General features: G+C 48.3%; 1 protein-coding gene across 1 annotated transcript in view; it reads right to left on the reverse strand.

Moving 5' to 3' along the window:
• Positions 1-2,721: 2,721 nt before the first annotated feature.
• SIK2 (salt inducible kinase 2) overlaps positions 2,722-24,184 on the reverse strand; it is a 128,220-nt gene continuing 106,757 nt past the window's right edge. The window contains exons 9-15 of the mRNA XM_070426072.1: positions 19,922-20,086; positions 9,587-9,815; positions 8,639-8,923; positions 8,334-8,497; positions 7,524-7,634; positions 6,739-6,830; positions 2,722-5,731 (exon numbers count right to left, since the gene is read on the reverse strand). Of these exons, the coding sequence (XP_070282173.1) occupies positions 5,137-5,731; positions 6,739-6,830; positions 7,524-7,634; positions 8,334-8,497; positions 8,639-8,923; positions 9,587-9,815; positions 19,922-20,086 (1,641 nt within the window). The 3' untranslated portion in view covers positions 2,722-5,136. The remainder of the gene's footprint in view (positions 5,732-6,738; positions 6,831-7,523; positions 7,635-8,333; positions 8,498-8,638; positions 8,924-9,586; positions 9,816-19,921; positions 20,087-24,184) is intronic.

Raw genomic sequence — 24,184 nt, forward strand, 5'->3', positions numbered from 1 at the left:
CTGGGGCTGAGTCTGCTGGCTGGCAGGGCAGGCTGCAGCTGTGCCATCTGGCCCCTTGGCAATCGAGGAAGAGGTGTTCTTCTAGCGCGTGCTTCTGTGGGAAATGACTGTATGGTGTAACTGGGAGGAACTAGACGTCTTCAATGTGAACCTACACGTCTGGAGTTAGTTGGCAGGGCTGGAGGAAGGTCTGAGGGGCCACATCTCCTAGCCTTGTTCAGAGGGCCACCTGGACAAGAGCAGCTGTCACCGGAGGGCCCTCTCCCTCCAAGCCAGGCAGCTGTTGAGTGGAGAACCAGGCCGAGGGGACGATGTCACTCACCCAGGGCTTAACCGACGTGGGGGCTTGGTACCTGGGGCTGTTTGCTCATGATGGGAAAGGACATGGAACGAGCAGCCAGAAAGCCCAAGAGCTTGTCTTGGCTCCCCCACTGGCGAGCTCCGCGCCCTTGACAGCCACCCAGACTTCCGACAGCTTTGGTTTCCTGACTGTAACAGTGAGGACTGTGCCTGTCCAGCTAATTTTAGAGAACTGTGAACAGAGGAGATCACTGTGGAAGTGCTTGGTTAACGTGCAAACCTCAGCAACGCTCCTCTGTACAGGCAAGCTGCGGACTGGGCAGGAGTGTCAGCCCCAGCATGGCGAGGTGTGCGGGTGGCGGGGTGTGGGGGGTGGCGGGGCGTGCGGGGTGGCGACGTGTGGGGGGTGGCGACGTGTGGGGGTGGCGACGTGTGCGGGTGGCGGGGCGTGCGGGTGGCGGGGCGTGGGGGTGGCGGGGCGTGCGGGGTGGCGGGGCGTGCGGGGTGGCGACGTGTGGGGGGTGGCGACGTGTGGGGGGTGGCGACGTGTGCGGGTGGCGACGTGTGCGGGTGGCGACGTGTGCGGGTGGCGACGTGTGGGGGTGGCGACGTGTGGGGGTGGCGACGTGTGCGGGTGGCGACGTGTGCGGGTGGCGACGTGTGCGGGTGGCGACGTGTGGGGGTGGCGGGGCGTGCGGGTGGCGGGGCGTGCGGGTGGCGGGGCGTGCGGGTGGCGAGGTCTACAGGCAGCGCGGCCACCAGCTTCTCAATCCCCGAGATCACAGGCCCCAGTTCTGCCCACGTGGGATGTGGACACAAGGTGGTGATGCACTAGCTAGGGCAGTGGTCAGCAAACTGGCCCCTTGAGTGTGGCTCTTCCACAAAATACCACGTGCGGGCGCGCACGTACAGTGCGATTGAAACTTCGTGGCCCATGCCACGGGGCCAAAGAGCCATGGTTTGCCGACCACTGAGCGAGGGTGGCTGTCAATCTGGAATCAGCAAGGCGACCCTTGAGGGGAGCCAGCCTGTGAAGGGCCCTGTGGGACCGGGCTCCGGGCCAAGGCGCCGTGGAGGGCGGCCCTCGTGCACCTTGCTGCTCCCGGGGCCGCAGCTGACACAGAAAGAACTCGAAACGCGTGGCTTCCTGGGATTCAGGCCAGGGGCCCACACTGCTGACCCCGCCAGAGGGGGGCATACGTTCAGGAAGGGCAGAGGATGCTGCCCTTGTCCACACGTCACTCTGAAGATAAGCTCTGAAAAGATTTCCAGAAGCAACAAAATGACCCAATACGCCTGCCGATAAATGACTCCAGCCAACGGGCTGCTCCCGTTTCTACCCGTGATGTCCGGGCACAGAGACGGAGCAGCTGGGCTTCCCAGGAGGCAGGAGGGGCGGCCCGGGTGCGGGGCCCCACGGTCGGCCCTGCACAGGGATGACGCAACCGTCCCGGGGCCAACGCTGCCAAGGCGCTGCGTGCTGTCGCTACAGGACTGTGAGGTCCCTGGAGGACGCGTTTCCTCACCGACAGGACTGACGCAGGACTGCGATGCCGGTTCGTAAATGTAACCCGGAGCTGAGGATCCTGACCCCACACAGACCCGTGTGTAAGGACCCGGGCGGGACTAGGGGTCGGAGGGCCCCAAAGGACCCACTCGCCTCACCATGTCTGTGTGTCTGAAGGGCCTGCCCTAACCAGAGGCGGCTCTGGCCACCGCACACCCGGACCCCGGACCACCCAGCATGGAGGCGGCCGCTGCTCACCTCTACCTTCGGGCCATCCAGTCTCTCTCCAGCTGAGAACACACCCTCTTGCCCACCCAACGGCAGGCTTTTCTCCAGGAGCCCGCGTTCAGGCACTGATCAGTGGGGCCGAGGCCAGTGTGGGAGGGGCACTCCCTCAGGCTGGGCCTCCACTGCCCTGGGGCCTCTGAGGTTAGGGGCTCCCAGTCCCAGGCTCCTGCCAGTCCCACTGACCAACTCAGGTCCCGGCCTGCACACTCAGCTCTTCATTTCCGAGGAGGGAGGGCCCCTCACTCTTTCCTGGGAGGCGGCTGGTTCAGAAAGGAAGGGGTTTTGTTCACATAAGAACTGACAGACCCTTTAGTCCTCCTTTCCTAGCTCCTCTCCGTGGGTCCCGTGGCTTCTCATGAAGATACTTTCGGGTGGCCGGTGAGGAGACCCTCTGGCCCTGTGCCCCAGGCAGCAGAGGGCACAGCAGGCCTGGGAGGGCCCAGGTGGCACCGTGGGACACGCTCTCTGCGCCTTGCTGAGCCCAGCATGTCAGTGGCATGTACAAACTAGAGACGTTCTTGCCAACTGGAAATTGCAGAATTAGTGCATTTTTCCCGAAATAGAGACTAACCCTGGATTAAGAAAAGGACAGAAACAAAAAATAAAGTACCACACATATTGCACTGTTTGCTGAATGAAATTTTTACCTCATGTTCATCTCCCCCAAGTCTCTTCAGAGGAGCCTGGTTTACACGCTAACAAAGCCAACGATGCCCATACAAAGGTGCACACGCTGCCGACATGGAGCGCCAAAGCCCGGTCAGCGGGCAGCAGCGAGGAGCCGTCCCAGTGCCATGTAGTGTCTGTGTGGGGAGCACAGCTGAGGGGGCAGGGCTGGGCAACCCCGACTGCTGCAGAGGGTTATGGGACTTACTGATTTCTGCTTGAAATGCACAAGAAACGGAAAAGCAAACAGGAGCTCACACCCCTGACCCAGCTCAGGCCATTGCACCAGATGGGGGCCTGTCCCCAACGGGCCTGGCCACCGCTGGGTGCTTGCCGAGGTCTGTCTCTGGGTCCCTCGGCTTCCAACAGCCTCTCTGCTGCCCGCCCCCACCCCGCCCCCGTCAGCCTGATTGCCTGGCACAGCCTGGGTGTCCTGGCTAACGGGCTCCTGGCCTTACTGCCTACCTGTGACCACACCCTTCCTGTGCGTGAAACGAGCATCCCCCACGTTCACTATGGACGGATTTAAGTTTCATAAATATTACAGCACTTAGATAGTAATTTTGGGAAAACATCCTTCAGTCTAAACAAATTAAGCCCTGTTTTATAACTGGCATATTCTGCAAAGACTTAAAACAGATCAGAGGCCTTAACAGAAGGATCTCTTAAATGAAATATTTCACGAAATCATCCATCTTAAGCACGAGGAGGGGCGAACCATCACCGAGGAACAGAATTCATCCTCCCGCTTTCACATGTGCTCCTCACTCACAGACATGACCGCCGCCCTCCCCGCAGCCGCCCTTGCTGACCAGGTCCTGCCCACGCCCAGGGCCCCATGCAGTGTCCCAAGGGCAGCCAGGAACAAGGCTGCTCAAGTTACCAGCCCGCGAGGGGCTGGGCAGGTGGGGGCAGAACAGGACTCAGACCCTCCGGCTCCTCCTCACCTGCCCGGGACACTACGAGAGGAAAGGTGTCCTGGACGCAGCTGTGCGGTGGCTCCGCTCCAGGCTGTAAGGAAGAAGCTGTGCCTGTGCATTCACCTGCTGACAGGAGAGCAGTGAGCCTCTGTAACTAACACTGAACTTGTAATGTGTGGATGTGACTGTCCAAATGACAGGTGACTCAGTACACAGTTAACTGGCTGTGGCATCTATTTCTTACTTATTTTGATGAATGAACTGCAAGGGTTAAGTTTTGTTAGTAATACAGTGAGTTTGGCAGATGATTTGCTTCCGTGGCTGACATCTGTGGTTTTGAATATTGCTGTAATACTCTAACATTTCATTACAAGTCAAACTTTAAGGGAATGAAGAATGCGATTCCCACACAGTGGAAAACAAACTGAAGTGACTTTGGATTTAGCATTGACATGAATGGAAACTTGGTTTCTACAGAAAAGAAATAATTAAAGCGTGATCCGGGAAAAGGCACGGCACTACCACTTCACATGGGAGAGAAGAGTTCATTCTTCTTGTTCTTAAAATTTCTAAGTCCTCTATGAAACTGTCCGAATATACAAAGCTCAGTAAACTACCAGCAACAATAATATAGTGTGAAGTCAAAGTAGTTACTACATTTGAAGAGACACCACGTCCCGTCCCCTAAAGGCCGACTGTCCGGCCGCAAGTCCCCACAGGTCTGTGGGAAGCCCCCGCTTCCTGGCCCAGGGCTCTGCGCCGACGGCTCCTCGAGGTCCTCGGCCCGGCCCTCTGTGGTGGGTCCTGTGGGTTCTCCAGGCGACATCTCCGGAGCCCCGAGCCCTCTGCGTCTGTGACCCACGGCGCCTTCTGAAGAGGCTGCTGCTGCGGGAGACGCTGCCGTAGGGCTTAGTACCAGCTGGTAGGTGGTGGCCCCTGAAACGGCTCACGCTCGATGCTCGGCGATGGGCTTGGGGACAACGTGCACCAGCAGCTCAGAACTTATGCTTCGGTGACAAAGCACAGCCTTCCCTTATGTCCTGTGCATCACATTCATTACGTATCTTGCTGTGCCTTTAAGCATGTTGCTCCTGGCGTCAGTGAAAAATACTGCCTCTTCCCCCCACATCTCCCTGCGTTCACCAGTCTCCCTTGATAATGGTGTAGTTCTGTATAAAACCGAGGTCTGGATGTCTTATAAAACGTTTGTCGGCGTCTCCGTGAGAGCTTGCTCCACCCGGCACAGCTGTGTGCCAGCGTGGGCCACCGGGAGCCGTGAGGGACCAAACCGGGAGGGAGCGACAGCCACCTGGCCAGGCCTCTGATTCCAGTTGGGCAAGTTGGTTCTCCCCTTTCGGGAGAGGACAGAAAATAAGCTTTAAATGTAAAAGGCTGAAATAGAAATAAAAACACACGTGCTTCCTACGCTGGGCCTGTCCCGCTTCTGGGCCGGGGCTAGTTCACCAGGACATAGCCGCTGTGCTGCGGGTCCACGGCCTCCAGCATTTCACAATCAAAGAGCCCAGGGAACTCGGGGAGGGCAAGCGGGTCGTAGCTGGAGGGGTCCTCCTGCAGCCCCGAGCTCCTGGGACAGTCTGGCGCTGCCACGCCGCCCTGCTGGGCTCCGTCCAGGGGGTACTGATGGGGAGTGGGGTATTCTGGCTCAGGGGAGATGGTGCCTGGCAGCTCGCAAGTCTGATAGGGGAACTGTAAGGACGCTGGGGCAGCTCCCGACTGTTGTGGTGGTGGCGGTGGCGGTGGCGGGGGCGGCGGTGGCGGCTGCTGCAGGTGCGCCTGAGGGCCGGGTGAGGAGGGCAGGGGCCGCAGCGGCATCTCCGGGTACTGGCCGAGGAAGGGGCTGTACTGCATTTGCTCAGAGGCCGCCAGGACCGGGCTCAGGGGCTGCGTCAGGCTGAAGGGCGGAGGCTGCTGTGGTGGCGATGGTGCCTCCTGGTGGGGCTGTGGGTATGAGCTCTCCGCTATCTGCATCTGGTTAAAGTATGCCTGCAGCTGAGACTGCTTCTGGAGGAAGAGTCGCTTCTGCTGGAGTCTACATTGGAAAACCAAAAGAAAGCCTGTTACATCTCCCTCAGTGACAGCAGCTTTAATGTAAAGCAGTGTCAGTCACCAGCCTCAGCAGCTCACTTCTCTTTTTGTGGCAGAAAAAAAAGTGGGGGGTAGGAGCAAATAGTGTCGCTTTTCTTCAACCTAATCTCACTTTTTGTCCCCCAATTCCGACTGACCTCAGTGTGACAGTAAACGCTAACTCATTTTCTCGGAGGCGCTGAAGTTTTTCTCCCTATGAAGCCAGAGGCTGATTTCCCAGCTGCAGTGTCCAAGGGGCCTCCCTGGGGGCCTTTGGTTGATGGGGCAGGGCCATGCCGCCTTGGCCAAGCTGCTCCTGCTTGTGAGGCCAGGGGCAGGAATTACTGCAAGGGAGGATATGAGATGAAAAGGAAAACAGCACATCTAGGGCTGCTATTCCCCGGCAGGCGCACAGCCGCTTTAGCCGTCATGTCTTGGACACTGGCTCATGCATCAAAACCTATTTTCCACCCTGGCCAGGTGGCTCGGTTGGCGCATCATCCTGAACACCAAAAGGTGGCGGGTTTGATTCCCAGTCAGGGCACTTCCAGGAGGCAACTGATTGATGTTTCTCTCTCTCTCTCTCTCTCTCCATCTCCCTCTCTAAAAACATATCCTTGAGGATTAAAAAATAATTTAAAAAACCTATTTTCCTAGTAGAGGCAACACCAGGGTGAATGGATACACCCAGCAATCTTTTTTTTTTCTTTAACTGATTTCAGAGAGGAAGGGAGAGGGAGGGGGAGAGAGAGAAACATCAATGATGGGAGAGAATCACTGATCAGCTGCTTTCTGCAAGCCCCCACTGGGGATTGAGCTCGCAACCCAGGCATGTGCCCTGACCGGGAATTGAACCGTGACCTCCTGGTTCATAGGTTGACGCTCAACCATTGAGCCACACCAGCCAGGGCCCAGCATTCTTAAGTCTTCCACAAAAGAAAGTGACTTCTTTGGCCAAAGGCGCTCTCTCACCTGTGTTCCTGCAGCTGCTGTTCAAGGCTCCGTGGTGGCTCCTTACAATACAGCTGACAGGTGTTCTGGGCTTTTGACAGAAGGCTGGGCTTCTGGAAGAGCAGAAAACAACCCAAGCATGACAATGTGTTGCCATCTAGGGCACGGTCATCAGACTGGGCCGGTGCCTGGAGGGGGAGGCCAAGTGTGTCCTCCACAATCCACGCAGAGTGAAGGGACTGATGACACTTGTTCACTGGGACCCTGGGAGAGCTTTGGGGCCCACAGCTTTGGGTCAGCAGGCCTGGGCTGTCTCAGCTCTAACTTACTTCAGTTTCCATTTCTAAAAGTCCCCTGGGACTGCAAGGTTCGTGGAGAGTATAAACAATCGGAAAAATGGGGCTAAATCTCGATAACAAAGGCAGCAGCACCAGCTGAATGAACAAATGATTCATCTTTTGAGGTTTTCAGGCACCAATGTAGACGCTGATGTTTGAAATCTGCAAACTGGAGATTCCCATTTGCTCTGTTGCTCATGATGAGGCCTAATGTTAGAAGCAGAGGCCGTGCTTCCCCCTCCTGCCACTGTGGTGGTATCCTTGCCTGGGTCTGAGGACAAGCCCGCTGCCGGCACAGAGCATAACCTGAGTCTGAATGTGTTTCCAGAAACCAGAAGTGCAGTCAGGCCCCCTGCCTGTGAGGGATCAAGCCGCCACCCTAACCCAGTCCTGAACAAGCCAACAGGCGTCTGCTGTGCAGAGGCCAGTCCTGGCCCAGCACAGCGGGAGCAGCAGGGGAAGGCCCACCTGGAGTCTGTGCTGCAGGTACTGGGCCTCCAGGCTCTGCTGCGGGGACAGCGGGGGGTGCACGCTGGTGGCGAGCGCAGGAACGCCTTCCGGCTGCTGAACAGCTTCCTCCTGAGGAGCAAGGGTGACACGTTTTCAATTCTCCAGGAGAAAGATTCAGCTTTTAGTTGAAGCATCTGGGCAAATGCCCAAGAGGAATTCCAACCCGTACACACGACCCTCACAGCTTTGGCACAGCCAGCAGGTGGAGGGCTCATCATTTACAGAAAATCTACCCATGGACCTGCAGTGACGGTCACCTCGTCAGTGCTGGGCAGCAGGCGCCTTCACCTTCCCGGGGCCTCAAAGGCTAGAGCAGCCTGGATGCACTAACAATAGGCTCAAAATAAACTTACTGGATAAATAGCAATTTTTTTTGTATCTTTAGCACAAAGAATCCATTTATAATATTTAATGAAGTGATAGCACATTAAAAGTAGTGGTAGTAAGCTTCTCATTTGGGTAAAGTTTATTATTCTAAATTTTTGTGTGTGCGCCTGCGGGGAGAGGATCAGAGGTAATTCACATATAATCTGCCCCGTGAACCAGACACAGCTTGACGGTGCCAAGGCCTCCAGGGGGCCCTGATCACCTGGCCAACGTGGACACGCATCACCTGTCGGCAGCAGGTGGCAGCAGCAGGAAAAGTTTTGCAAAAGAACCTGTTTGCTCCAGGACTGGATTGAGTCCTCCCAGTGAAGCGACACATCTTCAGGACACACTCACTCCTCGCACTCGCCAAGCCACTGCGGAAAGGGCCGGAGCACTCACCTGAGGGCGGCTGCCAGCCAGGTCCTGGAGCTGAGGAGCAGCTGACACCAGGCTGGGGTCGGCCTCTGGCCCCAATTGTTCATACAGCAGCTGCACTTTGTTCAGCTCTAGGATTCCTTTGGTTCTAGCCAGATTCTGAAGATGTTGTCTAAACGCTACAATGCCTGGAAGAAAGTGCAAGACCAAACAGTTTAAATAAAACACAGGCCTCTCAGTGACTACAGGTATGATACCAATATGGCCACAACCTCCTTCAAATCCTACCAGCTGAGAGCTTGAGAAGGCAGGAGGGGAGCGGCAGTTACCTTGGGTGAGGGAGGTGTCTGAGGCCCTGCGGCCCTCCCTGAAGCTCACGGGCGACCTGTTGTGGGCCTCTCTTCTCTGGGAGGTCAGGGCCTGCATGGCTGGGTTGGCAGGTCTCAGGCTTATGAAGGGAGATGCCATGCGAGGTGAGGGCTGGTTGGCTAACATGATGTCTTTAAGGGAAGGGTTGTCCTCCAGAAAGTTCAGGTCCCTCTGAACAGATCCCATGTCATACTCAGAGTCCACACTGTCCAGGGAAGGGTTGTCACTCATGGAGAAAACTTTCCCTTTAAGAGAAAACAGAGCAGACATGAGGAATAGCAAACAGTGTCTTTGAACAGAAGACACAAAGTGCAGCCAGCTTGAGTTCTCCCAGTGACAATGTTCTTAATCTCCAACCAGCACATTTTTTTCAGCACCATTTTTCATGTCAATTTAATCAGCTTTGAGTTTTGTGGGGAGAACACTCCAGAATCTGTGCCCAGCAGATCTCTGCCACCCCAAAGTGCCAGGTCCTGGGTGAGCCCCCGGCACTCAGTGAATTCTGGGAGTGAGGAGACAGCTCAGAGGCAACTACCCTCAACTGTTGAATGTTGTCCACAAGGAAGAAGCAGACTGGTTTCCGCAGGGAAATGCTCATCACAGACTACGCTCTAGGACAGGGGTGGGCAAACTTTTTGACTCGAGGGCCACAATGGGTTCTTAAACTGGACCGGAGGGCCGGAACAAAAGCATGGATGGAGTGTTTGTGTGAACTAATATAAATTCAAAGTAAACATCATTACATAAAAGGGTACGGTCTTTTTTTTTTTTTTAGTTTTATTCATTTCAAACGGGCCGGATCCGGCCCGCGGGCCATAGTTTGCCCACGGCTGCTCTAGGAACTGACTGGAGACTGGACTGTGACTGACAGCGTGCAGGCTTCACCCGCAGCTCAGTGGATGGCATACCTGAACCCGGCACCACGACCAGCTGATTGGTCACTTCGGACAGAGTGTGCCGTCTCTGCCCACCACGCGTGGACTGGAACGCGTCAAAGGCCTGGCTGGGGTCTTCCTCGGCCTCGCCCTCTGTCTCTAGCCCTTCATCAATGGAGGTCTCCATCATGCTGCTGGGCAGGGACTGGCACCCCTTCCTCGCCAGGACAGGCGGCACAGGGTCCAGCAGACAGCCATTGACCTAAACGTCAGTGCGGGAGGAAACTGTCAGTTGCTGCTCTGCTGAGACATTTGAAAAATCCAGGAGGATTCAAACATGTCAACACTGTGGCAAATCAGTAATTCAGTAAAATACTAAAAATGTACAGATGTGTTATTAATGACAACATGGAGAGGCAAGCCATCTGCAGCACCAAGACTGGCGCCCAGTATGGCCACACCGGCACTGCCTCCCAGGTTTCTCTGAGTCATCATTACAATAAACAATTTTTTTAGCAGTTTCCAGATGAATAGGGGTACAGTAAGTTGATGCCTACCAGTTATTTCTTTAAAATCAGGGGAATGAAGAGGGGGAAGATGAGATTTTTAAGAAGTGCATGGCTCAGAGCTAACCAAAAAGAGTAGTCACCACCATTCTTCTAATTTTCAACCACAAAACACACTGCAAGGTTCCAGACATACTTTTATGTTTATAATTTAAGTACCTAACTATCTGGTTAGGTCTTTAACTGGTTCTATGTGTTTGAGGAATGGAAAAAAGAATTCCTTAAAGATGGACTGATACCACAAAGAGACTGAAAAAGATTCACTGGCAAACAGCCCGAGCCTTATGTTACAGAATAACAAGCGACTCGCAGGCCCCGGATTCCTGCAGAGGCACGGAGCCCTGTCCTCCAGCCACACACACACAGCATCCCCAGTGCCCATCCCCCAGGGGGAGCACAGCACAGCTCCCAGGCAGCTGACAAGCACACCAGCTAATGGCAGCAGAAACAGCAGACAAAGGGGAGTTGTGGTTGCCTGCTCTTCTGGCTGGTAAAAGCCCCACTGCGGAGGCAATTATTTAGCTCATTACCTTAACTATCCCCCCGTGGAAATCAATCTGTTTTCTCCTATGAATAGCTGCTCAGGAACAGCCAGTCACAGACGCTGAGTTGTAAGCAGCACTTTCACCTGAAATACACTGGGTAGAGCTTTTGTTTCCTTTGGAAGCAGGCTAGGCGCATGTGTGAGAGGTGACGTGGGACAGGCCTGTGCCAGACACAGGAAACTTTCCTCTTATGGCAACCCGTCTGAAGGCGCTGCAAGGCCCTTTATTTGGAGCGGGAGCCTTGGGTGACTCAGATCTTTGTTTGCCTGGGGGAGGGGACGGTAATTCCATAAAAACTGCTCTGGGGCTGCGGCCATTACTTGGATAAGGTGGCCAATGCGTTTTAAAGTGAGGAGGGTCATTTAAAATGAAGAGTGTTAGTGCTTCCGTTCCAGACTAAGACCCATCTTCCCCATGGCACCAGCAAAACCTGAAATCTGGTCAGCAACTTCGATTCTGCCCTTGGCCCTTCTCCAGATCAGTTTTCATTCTTTGACTACACTTAATAGTTTTCTTGTAGGAGAGAAGAAAACTCAGTCCTCTTTGTGGCTGTTTGGAAACTTATTCATACTTTTAGGTTCCTTCACTGTCTACTAATACAATTTTCTAAGAATAGCAGAGGATGATTTAGAAATGAAAAAAGCAACAGAAAAAGAACTGTTATAAAGTAATTATCTATCTTTACACTTACAGTCTATGTCAAAATTTTATCAGATACTTCTTGTAGTACGTATAGTCTTACAACAGCCAGAGCCTTCTGTCCTTTTTGTCCTTTATAGAGAAAAGTTACCTTTTTCGGAGTATTAAAAAACCTTTCAGTCTCTCTGAATTTGTCATTTTTCCTGTCAAATTATCTACTTATAAACTCATCTCCTCATCTAAACTACAAGAGGAATTATGTCTTTTATTTGAAAATGTTTGCTGAATTCAGTTTCATCCTGGGACAGCAGAAGACAATGACCGTTTCTGAGATGATGTTTGATGATTGAATCAGAAGCAGCCTGGAGTCCGGCGCAGGTGTGATCATCTTCAGCTATGAGTCCACTTCCTGGAACAAGGGGTCATCATGCCGCCCTTCCCTGCCAACTTACTACCAGGACGGACACTTGATAAAACAAGAGCCTAACTGCAGTTCTCGGATTCTGTGATCGCAATATTGGGCTGATCAACCTCGGCTGCTAGAAATACGATCTTTTGCTCTAGGAAATAATCTAGGCTAACTGTAAATTACAGGAATTCAAATATAACACGGATCAATGTATATTTCCCAATACATTGTTTTTGTCTTTCCTTAAAGCTCAAGCAATCACTTTACTTCTAGTAAGAGACCTCCTATGCATGTAGGAGTCAAACTGAGAGACTCTACCGCTGATACCATGTGCCTGTGCTGACCACAAATACAAGATCATAGCACAGGTAGACTGTTATGGACGGAATGTATGAGTCTCCCCCTAACCCTGAGTGTGGCTGAAGAGACACAAAAAAACTCTCCATACGAGCAGAGGAAAGGCCCTGGAAGGACATTGTGAGAAGGTGGTCCTCTGTAAGCCAGGAAGAGAGCCCTCACCAGAACACAAATTGGCCGAAACCTTGATCTTGGGCTGTAAAAATACATTTCTGTCATTGAAGCCACCACCCAGGCTGTGGTATGTTGTTGCAGCAGTCTAAGCAGGCCAATACACAATATTAGCCCATTGAGTTTGGAGGCTGGGACTGTGGCTTACTGAATTTGTATCGAAGTGCCTAACAAGCTGGCACGTGTTAAAAAGGTGCTATGGGGCTCAAACCTCGGCTCTATCACTTATTAGCAAGTTGCTTAACTTCTATAAGTTAACTTCTATTTTTTTTTTCTCTTGTAAAATGGAAGTAAAGTTGTTTGGGAAGATTAACTAAAATAATATATATATATATATATAAAATGACACAGTACCTTAGGTACTCAATATATTGTATCTATTATTATTTATTGACCAAAGAGAATGCTTTATAATATCAAAACATTTTAAAGCATCAGAATGAAAGGAAATTTTCTTTTAAAGCCTTTTTACCATCTTGAGGCAAGTTAAAATAAACAACCAGGTGAGGAAGAGGACTGGATAAGCTGAGTACTAGGAATGTCTCTGAAGGAAACACTCAGAGGCACAAAGATTTAGACACAACATATTCCCCTGAAGCATGGAGGAGAAGGAAAAATGTAAGTACCCAATGTCTAAAAACAGGAGCGTGCACAGTTAAGAAAGGATCTGTCTAATACAATATATTAGGCTGTTAAATATAACTCATGATTTCAAAGATTTCATGAGATGGGAAAAATGCTCATGATGTTATATTATGTAAAGCAAGATACAAAATCACATATCATAGAATATAATTTTTAAAAAGTCTACCTACTTACTGAGTCCCCCTACACTCACCCACCCACCCACCTGTCCATCTATCTGTAACTCCCTCTCAGGAAATATACCAAAATATACTTATCTCGGGTAGTGGGATTATGGATAAGTTAATTCATTCTTTAACAGCTCTCTGGATTTTCCCTATGTGAGTTTGATTTGTTTTGCTGTTTCCAATTATGTATTTAAAAATTCAAATTCAGATATAAAAGTGTGTTTCTTCCCTTTACCAAGCCTGAGAGGTGAAAACTGTTAGGAGCTGGATGTACATCCTTCTCAGAACTTCTCCTAGGTGTTGTACTACCTCTATAAAAACAGTTATTAAAAATGTAAGCAGACATGAGACACATTTACTACACTGGCATTTTCAGGTTAGCCTCACAGTTCCCTTCTGCTATCCAGCTATGAAAGTGGAACTTGGAAAATCCAGTTATTATCATCTCCAATAACATGTTAAAAGAGACTGAAATGTGTGTGTGTAAAAAAATTCAAGATTCCCAAAGAAACCCTCAAAAAAGACTGACACAACAGGGTTTGTGCATCTGCCCTCCAGATGGTCTCTTTGTCACCTGGGTTTCAGTTAGTGCTCAGAGTTGGGTGACTGTCTCAGAAGGGTGCCAGTTTTTGGAGGAGCCCCAAACCAACATTTCAACACGAACTCCCTAAAGGACTTCACTGACAGTTTTAAGGTGAGGACTTTTAGGAGGGAAGGAGTGAAAGCTCTGAGATGCACAGAACCTGCCACCACCTGAGATGTAAAGGGGTGAGCAATACATGCAGTTGGGAAGCATCTTCTAGAAGACAACCAACAGGTGTTAAGTAGTCAATGAGGATGAAGCCGTAGGACCCACAGGGAACTGGATGTCTGCCTGCTAGTTTGGGATGTGTGGGCATTTACTGATGGGCCCCAAGAAAAGTACTAGGGAGGAAAAGGCATGAGCATTTAAAAAAATATGTATTTTTTTTATTGATGGGAGGGAGGGAGGGAGGGAGGAAGGGAGAGGGAGAGAGAGAGAGAGAGAGAGAGAGAGAGAGAGAAACATCATTGATGAGAGAGAATCATTGATCGGCTGCCTCCTGCAGGCCCTACAATGGGGACCGAGCCTACAACCCCCAGGCATGTTCCCTGATTGGGACGTGAACCATGACCTCCTGGTTCATAGGTCAATGCTCAACCACTGAGCCATGCCGGCCAGGCAGGCACGAGCATTTTTGCTGACATAAACAAAGTGGTCCACAAGAAAGACAGTGTATCTCTACGGGCTGGCTGCGTGCCAAGGTGGCTCTGCCAGTGTGGGTGGCCAGTTCTAGCGCAGCACTGCTTTTCCTACAAATGCAAATATACCATCTAGCTACTATCTATATCTTTCACAAAATCATTCATTTCCTGTCTGTTTCCTAGCTACGGCAACAATAACAAGCTTTAAAAATAGCTTGTCCTATATAATACAGCAGACAGTGCCCAATCTGTGTTTTGGGCCTGATGCCCTCATAGACAAGATTTTAGCAGACTGCAATTTTTCAAGGGACTTAGATCTTAAAATAAATAAATTATGTCACCCCAATGTAGTAGCAGTTTATGAGATTACTGAACATGCCAGGCAACCACAGCAGAGGGAAAAAGACTGTCCCCAGCAGGTGGTGTTCTCAGGGGCATGGGCACTCCTGGTGTTCAGCACTCTGCTTACCAGCTGTGTGTGGCGGCCCAGCATCCAGCTGCCTTGACTATGCTCTAGCTAAACTCAATATTTAGCTTCTGAATCAGTTCTGCCTCCAGAGTCCCCTATTTCTGATAATGGCACTCACCCTCCCCATCATCGAGGCTCGAAATATTACTATCAGTTTGTACTTCCCTCTGGACCCTAACAGTCTACCAGTTTTATCTATATGATCTCACTTATAGCATCCCCTGCTCTCTGGTTTCATGAGCACTATCCTAGTTCAGGCCCTCTTTGTATCCCCCATTGGACACATGTTCTAACTTTCACTGTCCTTGTCACCAGTCTCTCTCCTTTGCAACGTACCCCTTCTGGCTAATTTCTGAAGTACAACATGGGTCATAGTGCTTCTTTGATTAAAAAAATTCAATTGTTTCCTCCTACCTTGAAAAAGTCCATTTGAAAAACCTCTCTTGATGACACCGAGCACATTCCTACACAGAGCACCCTCGCCTGGAGAAAAGCTTCCGTCCCTGACGTGCTGCTCATCTTTCTCCCACACAACTCCCCGTCACAGCCCTTTCTTAGACACACGGAGCCACTGCGCTGGCTCGGATGGACCCCAGCTGTCCTGATCTTTGCTGTGCCCGGGCTTTTCCCTCCACCTAGGAGTCACACCATTTCCATCCAGCCAGATTCTGCACATCTCTCAGCTGCTAGCTCTGACAGTTCACCCAAAGACTTTCCTGTTCAAATCAGCTAAAATCAACTCCCCCTGCTTCCTTCTAGTTTTAAATCACTTTGATTTCTATTTCTTTAAATCAGAGGTAGGGAACCTTTTTTCTGCCAAGGGCCATTTGGATATTTATAACATCATTCACAGGCCATACAAAATGATCAACTTAAAAATTAGCTTGCTATATATGGTCAAACATTTAATTAACTCACCCCTAATGCCTTGGCAGGGCCAGACCAAATGATTTCATGGGCCTTTTACAGCCCACTGGCTGGATGCTCCCCACCCCTGCTTTAAAACAATAATCTACACCAGGGGTCCTCAAACTTTTTAAACAGGGGGCCAGTTCACGGTCCCTCAGACCGTTGGAGGGCTGGACTATAGTTTGAAAAAAAACTAGTTGGCTGCTAAGCAACAGGCAGCGGCGGCAAAAACACCCGGCGGGATAAATGTTTTCGGTGGGCCGCATGTGGCCCACGGGCTGTAGTTTGAGGACCCCTGATCTACACTAATAAAAAACAAACACGCAAATTGACCGTACCTTCCCTATGCCTTATAGCAAAGCCACGCCCACCAGCCAATCAAAGCAACTATATGCAAATTAACCCAACCAAGATGGCAGCCGGCAGCCACGGAGCTGGAGCAAGCAGGAGGCCCCAATGATGGAGGAAGCCAAGCTTCCCGCCTGCCGCGGCCGGCTCTGAGCTCCACTCAAAGCAACAAAGTCTCAATTATAGAAGGTAAATAAACCCAAGATACCTGCTTTCAGCAGGCCATGGCCACAGAGCTGGAGCGAGCAGGAGGCTTGGGTTGCCCCTGGCGATGGAGGAAGCCAAGCTTCCCTCCTGCCTGCCCTGGCCAGCTCTGCGCTCCTCTCAAGGCTACAAAGTTTTAATTATAGAAGGTAAATAAATCCCAGAATAAAAAAAAAAGAAAAAAAGGAGAGGCTGGGAGCTTCCGTTGCCAGGGGGTCTTGGCAAGCCTGAAAACGGCCATCAGCCCCTCACCCAGACTGGCCAGGCACCCCAGTGGGGACCCCCACCCTAAAGGGGGTGTGGCCAGCCTGAAAATAGCCATCAGCCCCTCACCCAGGCTGGCCAGGCACCCAAGTGGGACCCCCACCCTGATCCGGGACACCCTTCAGGGCAAACCAGCTGGTCCCCACCCGTGCACCAGGCCTCTATCCTATATAATAAAAGGGTAACATGCAAATTGACCTTACCAGCCGAACAACTGGGAATGACTGGTCACTATGACACACACTGACCACCAGGGGGCAGATGCTCAATGCAGGAGCTGTCCCCTGGTGGTCAGTGCGCTCCCACAGGGGGAGCTCTGCTCAGCCACAAGCCAGGCTGATGGCTGCCAGCACAGCAGTGGTGGCGGGAGCCTCTCCCGCCTCCTCAGCAGCACTAAGGATATCCGACTGCAGCTTAGGTCTGCTCCCTGCTGGTAAGTGTACATCCCCTGAGGGCTGCCGGGCTGCCAGAGGGATGTCTGACTGCCAGCTTGGGCCCGATCCCCCAGGGAGCGGGCCTAAGCTAGCAGGTGGACATCCTCTGAGGGGTCCCAGACGGCAAGAGGGCATAGGCCAGGCTGAGGGACCCCCCTGAGTGCACAAATTTTGTGCACCGGGCCTCTAGTGAATGATAAGAAGAAGAAATTAAGAAAATTATCCCATTTACAATTGCATTAAAAAGCATATTATATCTAGGAGTAAATTTAACCGAAGAGGTGAAAGATCTGTATTCTGAAAACTATAAAACACTGAAGAAAGAAACTGAAGAGAATACAAATAAATAAAGCATATACCATTGCGCAAGGACTGGAAGAACGAGTATTGTAAAAATGTCCTTACTACCTAAAACAATATAAAAATTAAATGCAAATCTCTATTCAACTGCCAATGGCAGTCTTCTCAGAACTAGAACACAGCTACAATAATCAAAATAGTATGCTGTTGGCATAAAAGCAGATATATAGATCAATGAAATAGAATAGAGAGCCCAGAAATAAATTTTCCAATAAACAAATAAACTCCAATAAATAATAAATTGACTTACATGGTCAATTAATCTATGACAAAGGAGGTAAAAATACACAATGGGGGTCAAGACAGTTTCTTCAGTAGTGGTTTTGGAAAAATTGGATACATGTAAAAAATGACACTGGACCACTTTCTTGCACCATACATAAAATATAAACTCAAAGTGGATTAATGATTTAAATGTAGGACCTGAAACCATAAAACTTCTTGAAGAAAACAGGCAGTAAACTCTTTGACATTAGTCTCAGCAATATCTTTTTCAATAGGTCTCATTGGGAAATGCAAATCAAAACCACAGTGGGGTACCACCTCACACTTGTCAAAATGGTCACCATAAAAAAATCAAGAACAAGTGCTAAAGAGGATGTGGAGAAATGGAAACCCCTGCTCACTGTCGGTGGGAATGCAGACTGGCGAAGCCACTGTGTAAAATAGTATGTAGGTTCTTCAAAAAAATAAAGATAGAGCTGCTATATGACTCAAGAATATCACTTCTGGGTATATATCCGAAGAAACTCAAAACACTAATATGGAAAAGCTATATGCACCCCTATGTACACTGCAGCATTATTTACAGGCCTGATGCATGAAATTCATGCAAGAGTAGGTCTCCTTCCCCCGGCTGCCAGCACTGGCTTCCCTCTGGCACCCAGGACCCAGGCTTCCCTCCGGCTGCTGACAGGCACCTGGGACCTGGGTTTCCCTCATAGCCTCAGCTTTGTCTGGAAGGTCGTCTGAAAGGACGTCCAGTCTAATTAGCATATTGCACTTTTATTATTATAGATAGCCAAGACATGAAAGCAATGTAGGTCTCCACTGACAGATGAATGAATAAAGAAAGTGTGGTGTATATATACAAGGAAATATTGCTCCCAAGGAATGAAATCTGGCCATTTGCAACAACATGGATGGACCTAGAGGGCATTATGCTAAGTGAAATAAGTCAGAGAAAGACAAATACCATATGATTTCACTTACATGTGGAGTCTAAAAAAAAAAATTAAAAGAAGTGAGGAAATAAAACAAAACCAACCCATACATACAGAGAACAAGCTGATGGTTGCCAAAGGTGAGGGGGCTGAAGGAGGGGTGAAAAAAATAAAGGACCTATTATATTTTATCAATTTATTCAGAATAGGGCACATTGTTTTTAGTTATGCATCATGTCTTTTCTGCTACATTATAAACTTTGAGGCAGAATTAATGTCTGACTCACCTTTTTATTACCTAAAAAGGCCCAAAAAACAGGAAACCAATACTTATTAAGTACCTACAATTTGGCCAGAACCTCAGACATTATTTTAATCCTCACAATAGTCTCATAAAGTTGGTAGTCTGATATTACATAAGAGAAAAATCAGTTCAAAGAAGCTAGTCAGGCCCTGGCCGGAATGGTTCAGTTGGTTGAGCATCATCCCATGCACCAAAAGGTCACAAGTTCGATTCCCAGTTTGGGCACAAGACCAGGTTATGGACTTGATCCCTGGAAGGGGCATGTGGGAGGCAGCCTATTGATACTTTTCTCTCTCTCTAAAATCAATAAAAAACATATTAAAACAACATAACAACAACAGCAAAGAAGCAAGTCAGCCTTCTTGCCCAAGTTCAAGCAACTAGCGAAGAACAAAGTCTATTTTGACCATACTCCAAGACCTGCCCATTTCTACGATCCTTTGTATATCATTTGATGCTAAATATATAAAACACACATTAGAAGTAAATATCCATTAAGTGAGAGAAATGTCACCATCCACATCCTAAAAGCCACCTGCATGTGGAATAGCAGGATAAACTTATCTCCGTTAAGCATGTCCAAACAGGACAAAAAGGATGTTTGACCAGAACAGATAGCACGTCATCACGGAGCTGCAGTAAGGAATCTAAGAATGTTATTTTTAAAAAACATTCAACAAACATATATTGTATATAATCTTACGTATATTACCCTGGAAAGATATAAAGAAAAGTCCCTGCCTCTAGGAACTCAAAACTGAGCCAGGGATAGATACACACCCACAACTAACTATAATATAAATATACACATTTCTTAGAAGAGAGGCAGTCAACTCAGACAGAGCCACGTCAGCACCAGTTATATTTGTTTTCAGAATTACAATGTGTTTAAAAAAAAAAACCTATGTGTGATCTAGAAACTTGAAAAGAGAAGGATTTGGTTAAGGAAAGAGAAGGAAAGCTTTTGAAAGGGCATATGAGGTCTGACAGTTATGTAAGTGTTAATGATAAGGCGGCGATGAGAGCCCAGTTCAGCCCTGAATGCTCTTCTCCGGCTCTGCTACTCAAACAACACTCCTGAGTGACGCGAGGACATGACAGAGTTCAACAAAGTCCAAGTCCAACACCTATGGACCCAACTGAAGTCTCCAGCCAACCCTACAAGCTCAGCCTCTCAAACACACCCGTACCTTTGGAGTGTCAACACACTCTTCTTCCATAAACGCTGCTTCTGCCTGACAGCTGGACGCTGGAAATGAAAAGGCCTCCACATTGGATGCCTGTGGGAGGAGGGTAGATCGCATCAGTCGCATGTTCGGCGAATGCATGGTCACCGGGAAACCCACAGTTTGTGCCTGTAAATATGGCAAGAACAGACAGTTTAGGAACATTAATACCTTCCATATAAATACACACATTTCTTAGAATAAAACAACTCTTCCTGATACAATTAAAGGATAAATCATCATTTGTTGGAAACTCCAGAAAAGGTATTGATTTGAAGCAGTCTCAGCAACCTATTATTCTGAGATAGGCTGTACAGAATTTCATTCCTGTTCCATGCGAGGCACACAACTTTCTCAGAGATGACAAGAAAGCCAGTCTTTCTAAGGAATCTAAGAATGCTCTTTTAAAAAAAATATTCAACAAACGTATATTGTATATAATCTTACGTATACTGCCCTGGAAAGATAAAGAAAAGTCCCTGCCTCTAGGAACTCAAAACTGAGCCAGGGATAGGTACATCACCACAACTAACTATAATACAATACAAAGGACACTGCAGTAAGTGCTCTCTATCTGCCCTTGTGTGTGTGTGTGTGTGTGTGTGTGTGTGTGTGTGTGTGGTGGGGGGTGGTGGTGGTAAGTGGTGTGCATTTCTTGGCAAGGGTGTGTATGAAGAGGAAGAAGAGAGCGGCAGCAGTTACTTGGAGGTGACAGGAATGCCCTTCTTTCAAGGAGACACTGTCTGAACACAGTTTGCTGGCCCAGCGGAGAGAGATGCTTACTGCTGAGCAACTTCAGTTCCTGAAGTCAACCTACTAGAGAAAGCGCTCTTGGCGGAGCAAAGCCCATTCTTCCTGTCTCCTTTAAGTAAACAAGCATTGCAAACTCTCCTTTAAAAAATCATTTTAAAAAGAACCTTCCTTCCTGACAGTAGGCAAGGATTAATTTTAAAGATGAAACTGTTGGACAATCCCTTCCTCCCATCTCTTCAAAACTAGCAGAATAACTCATTAGGTGCCCTTTGAACATTACAGACATTGTAAACATCTGAGGGAACAATCATCAGACTAGTTTCTAAAAGGCAGAGGAATGGCCTATATTTCTGCCATAATCACCTCAATGGGCATAGGATGGTGAATTTTAAATTCAAACAACAAAAAGGAACAAGCAGTATGATGCTAGCTTCTCTTCCAAGCCCTGGGAATAATTCCTGGCTCCATCACTTACTAATTGTGCGCACTTCACTAGGTTACTTAACCCTCTGAATTTTATTTTTCACCAGTAAAAAAGGGCATAATACAAGTGAAGTTAGTGTAAAAGGTAGCATGTAAAATCCTTCACTCAGTGAGGCTAATTCCTCCTTTTTTTTCTTCTAAAATCTTAAAATGATCACAAGAATTTAACATAGGAATTAGATTGCAAAGTGAATACAGTTTTGTTCTTAGACACTATCTAATGGTTCCCAGTTAAAATTTCAGGTTGATGTTTTTTTAAAAAAATATATTTTATTGATTTTTTACAGAGAGGAAGAGAGAGGGTTAGAGAGTTAGAAACATCAATGAGAGAGAAACATTGGTAAGCTGCCTCCTGCACACTCCCTACTGGGTATGTGCCTGCAACCAAGGTACATGCCCTTGACCAGAATCAAACCCGGGACCCTTGAGTCAGCAGGCCAATGCTCTATCCACTGAGCCAAACCGTTAGAGCAGGTTGATGGTTTTCAACAATGGGGAGATATGTTAGAAATACACTTTATATTTGAATACTGGAGGCCCGGTGCACAAAAATTTGTGCACTGGCAGGAGGGGGGGGGGTGTCCCTCAGCCTGACCTGTGTCCTCTCACAGTCTGGGACCCCTCAGAAGATAACCACCTGCTGGCTTAGGCCTGCTCCCCAGGTGGCAGATGGGAGGCCCGATCCCGAGGTGCCTGCCCCACCTCCCCCGGTCGCAGATGGCAGGCCCGGATCCCACGCTGGGTTGCAGATGGCAGGCCCGGATGGCAGAGCCCCCGTCTGCAGTATGCAAATTTAACGGCCATCTTTGTTGGGTTAATTTGCATACTATTCTGATTGGCTGATGGGCATAGTGAAGGTACAGTCAATTAGCATCTTTGTCTTTTATTAGTGTAGATACTTTAAAAATATTTAGAATATACTTTATATTTGGTATATTCCAACATCACTGGGTATGTTATAATAAATAGATGGCTGGTTAATATCCCCACTTCTTTGGTAATAAACAATGATCATCCCTAACTAACTGTAATGACTTTTAAAACCATGTTTATTTTTCTGAATCTCTTCTGATTCTGTTCTTTCCAGAATCATGAAAATAATGTTTCCTCCTATGGGAAAATCTTTATTGTTCCAATAAGAACATGCATGTATTGACAGAATTGTGTCCTTCCTCCCCGGCCCAAATCCATATGGGTGCAAAAGTAGATTTACAGTTGTACAAATTAGCAATAAATAAATAATATGAGAATAAACTGTTTCACATACTCACAACTGTAAACCTACTTTTGCCCACCCCTATATGTTGAAGCCCTAACCCCCAATGTGACTATATTTGGAGATAGGGCCCTTATGGAGATAAATAAGGTTATTAAGATGTAGGGTGGGTCCTGGTATCCCTTTAAGAAGAGGATGAGACACCAGAGATCTCTCTATCCAAACACATGCAGAAGAAAGGCCATGTAAGGGCTCAGCCAGAAGGCATTTGTCCACAAACCAGGAAGAAAGTCCTCACCAGAAACCAGCCCTGATCTTGGACTTGTAGCCTCTAGAACTGTTACAAAATAAACTTAGTTGTTTAAGCCATCCACTCATATAGTGCTTTTTCTTACAGTTGTGGAAAGCAATAACTAAAGAACTGGGATGAGTGTTTCATTCTTGTCTGCTTACAGTTGATGGAAACTTGGAGTGGAAGAGCTGTTAAGAACTAGGAATTAGAAAAAGGCATGACCTTTTTTCTCAGTAGCTGTCTGCACTCAATTAGATGCAACATTTCCTGCATATTATACAGCAATGCAAGTACTCTACATCTATTTAGGATGGAAATCTCACTGTTTTCTAAGTAGTGTCACTAGACCGTGCCTCCTTAAGAGCATGGACTGTTTCCTAGGAACCTCTGACATAGTGGCTGATCCACAGCGCTCTACTTGCTGAACTGAGCTGCTGGTATAGTTTATCACTTTATCTTTGTAGCAAACTTATGAAACAGGCATTTCTATTGCAATTTTATATTTAAGGACACTGGAGCTCAGAGGTACTGCCTGCTGAGGTCACTCAGCTCATTATGGAACCCAAGGCCTGCATGATTCGACGCTCATGTAACCTTTGCGTGGGATTGTGTCATTGCTCCAATTTCTTTCTGCTGCATCAATCAAGTGATTTGCACTTCTATAAAAACATTCGATCATCAACGAATTAAAGGGAGAAGGACCTATGAAAACTTTAAGCAGATTTATATTCATAAACACAGAGAAATCTATTTTCTAACAAGTTCAGCACTAAACATTAGAATGTGAAATCTTGGAGGGAAAGGAGCACCTTCTTCAGCCCAGTGCCTGCTGCTTCCAAAGGCACTGCGCTAAGACAGTTCATGAAGGTGAGCTAAGATTTCTGCTCCAATGACATACATTTTAAGTCACAGTGGTAAGTAGTTTTCTATGGCAACTTGTGTCAATGTATAAAATGAAGAGAACTAATGGGGTGCGTGGTAATAAAACATTAGCAAACATAAGAAGCTATATTCGACATCCAAACCCTAAGCCAAATGAAATATAATTTGAGATCTCCCAGGGTATTTGCTTCAAGTTCAGATATGAAAGGAAGTTGTATACATGTGTATGCTCCAAAGCAACCATTTAAAGAGCCCCCTCCCTCACGTGTGCAATGATAAGAACACAGATGTGGGAGGGAAAGCCTGCTCCCGCAGTGGGCTCTCCGCTTCTCTCATTGTCCAGCAGTGTTTTCGAGAGGGAAGGCGACCACTATATCGCACTATTACTACCCCAACTCAGGAATTCTCATGTTACCCCCTCCTTTCCATCTTTAAAGCAAAACCATTTAATGTTGAAGGATTCCAAGTACTCAGAGATATTCTAGCCCAAATATCTGGAACTTTATCGACATATTTTTTACTCACATTAGTATCAATATTCACATTATTTTACATATTAAAGTATACCATTTGCCTCTTAAAATCAAGATTTTAACTTCCT

The sequence above is a fragment of the Myotis yumanensis genome, unplaced genomic scaffold (assembly GCF_028538775.1).
Source record: "Myotis yumanensis isolate MYYU_CA2020_CCGP unplaced genomic scaffold, mMyoYum1.0.hap1 SCAF_10, whole genome shotgun sequence".
Taxonomy (NCBI): Eukaryota; Metazoa; Chordata; class Mammalia; order Chiroptera; family Vespertilionidae; genus Myotis; species Myotis yumanensis.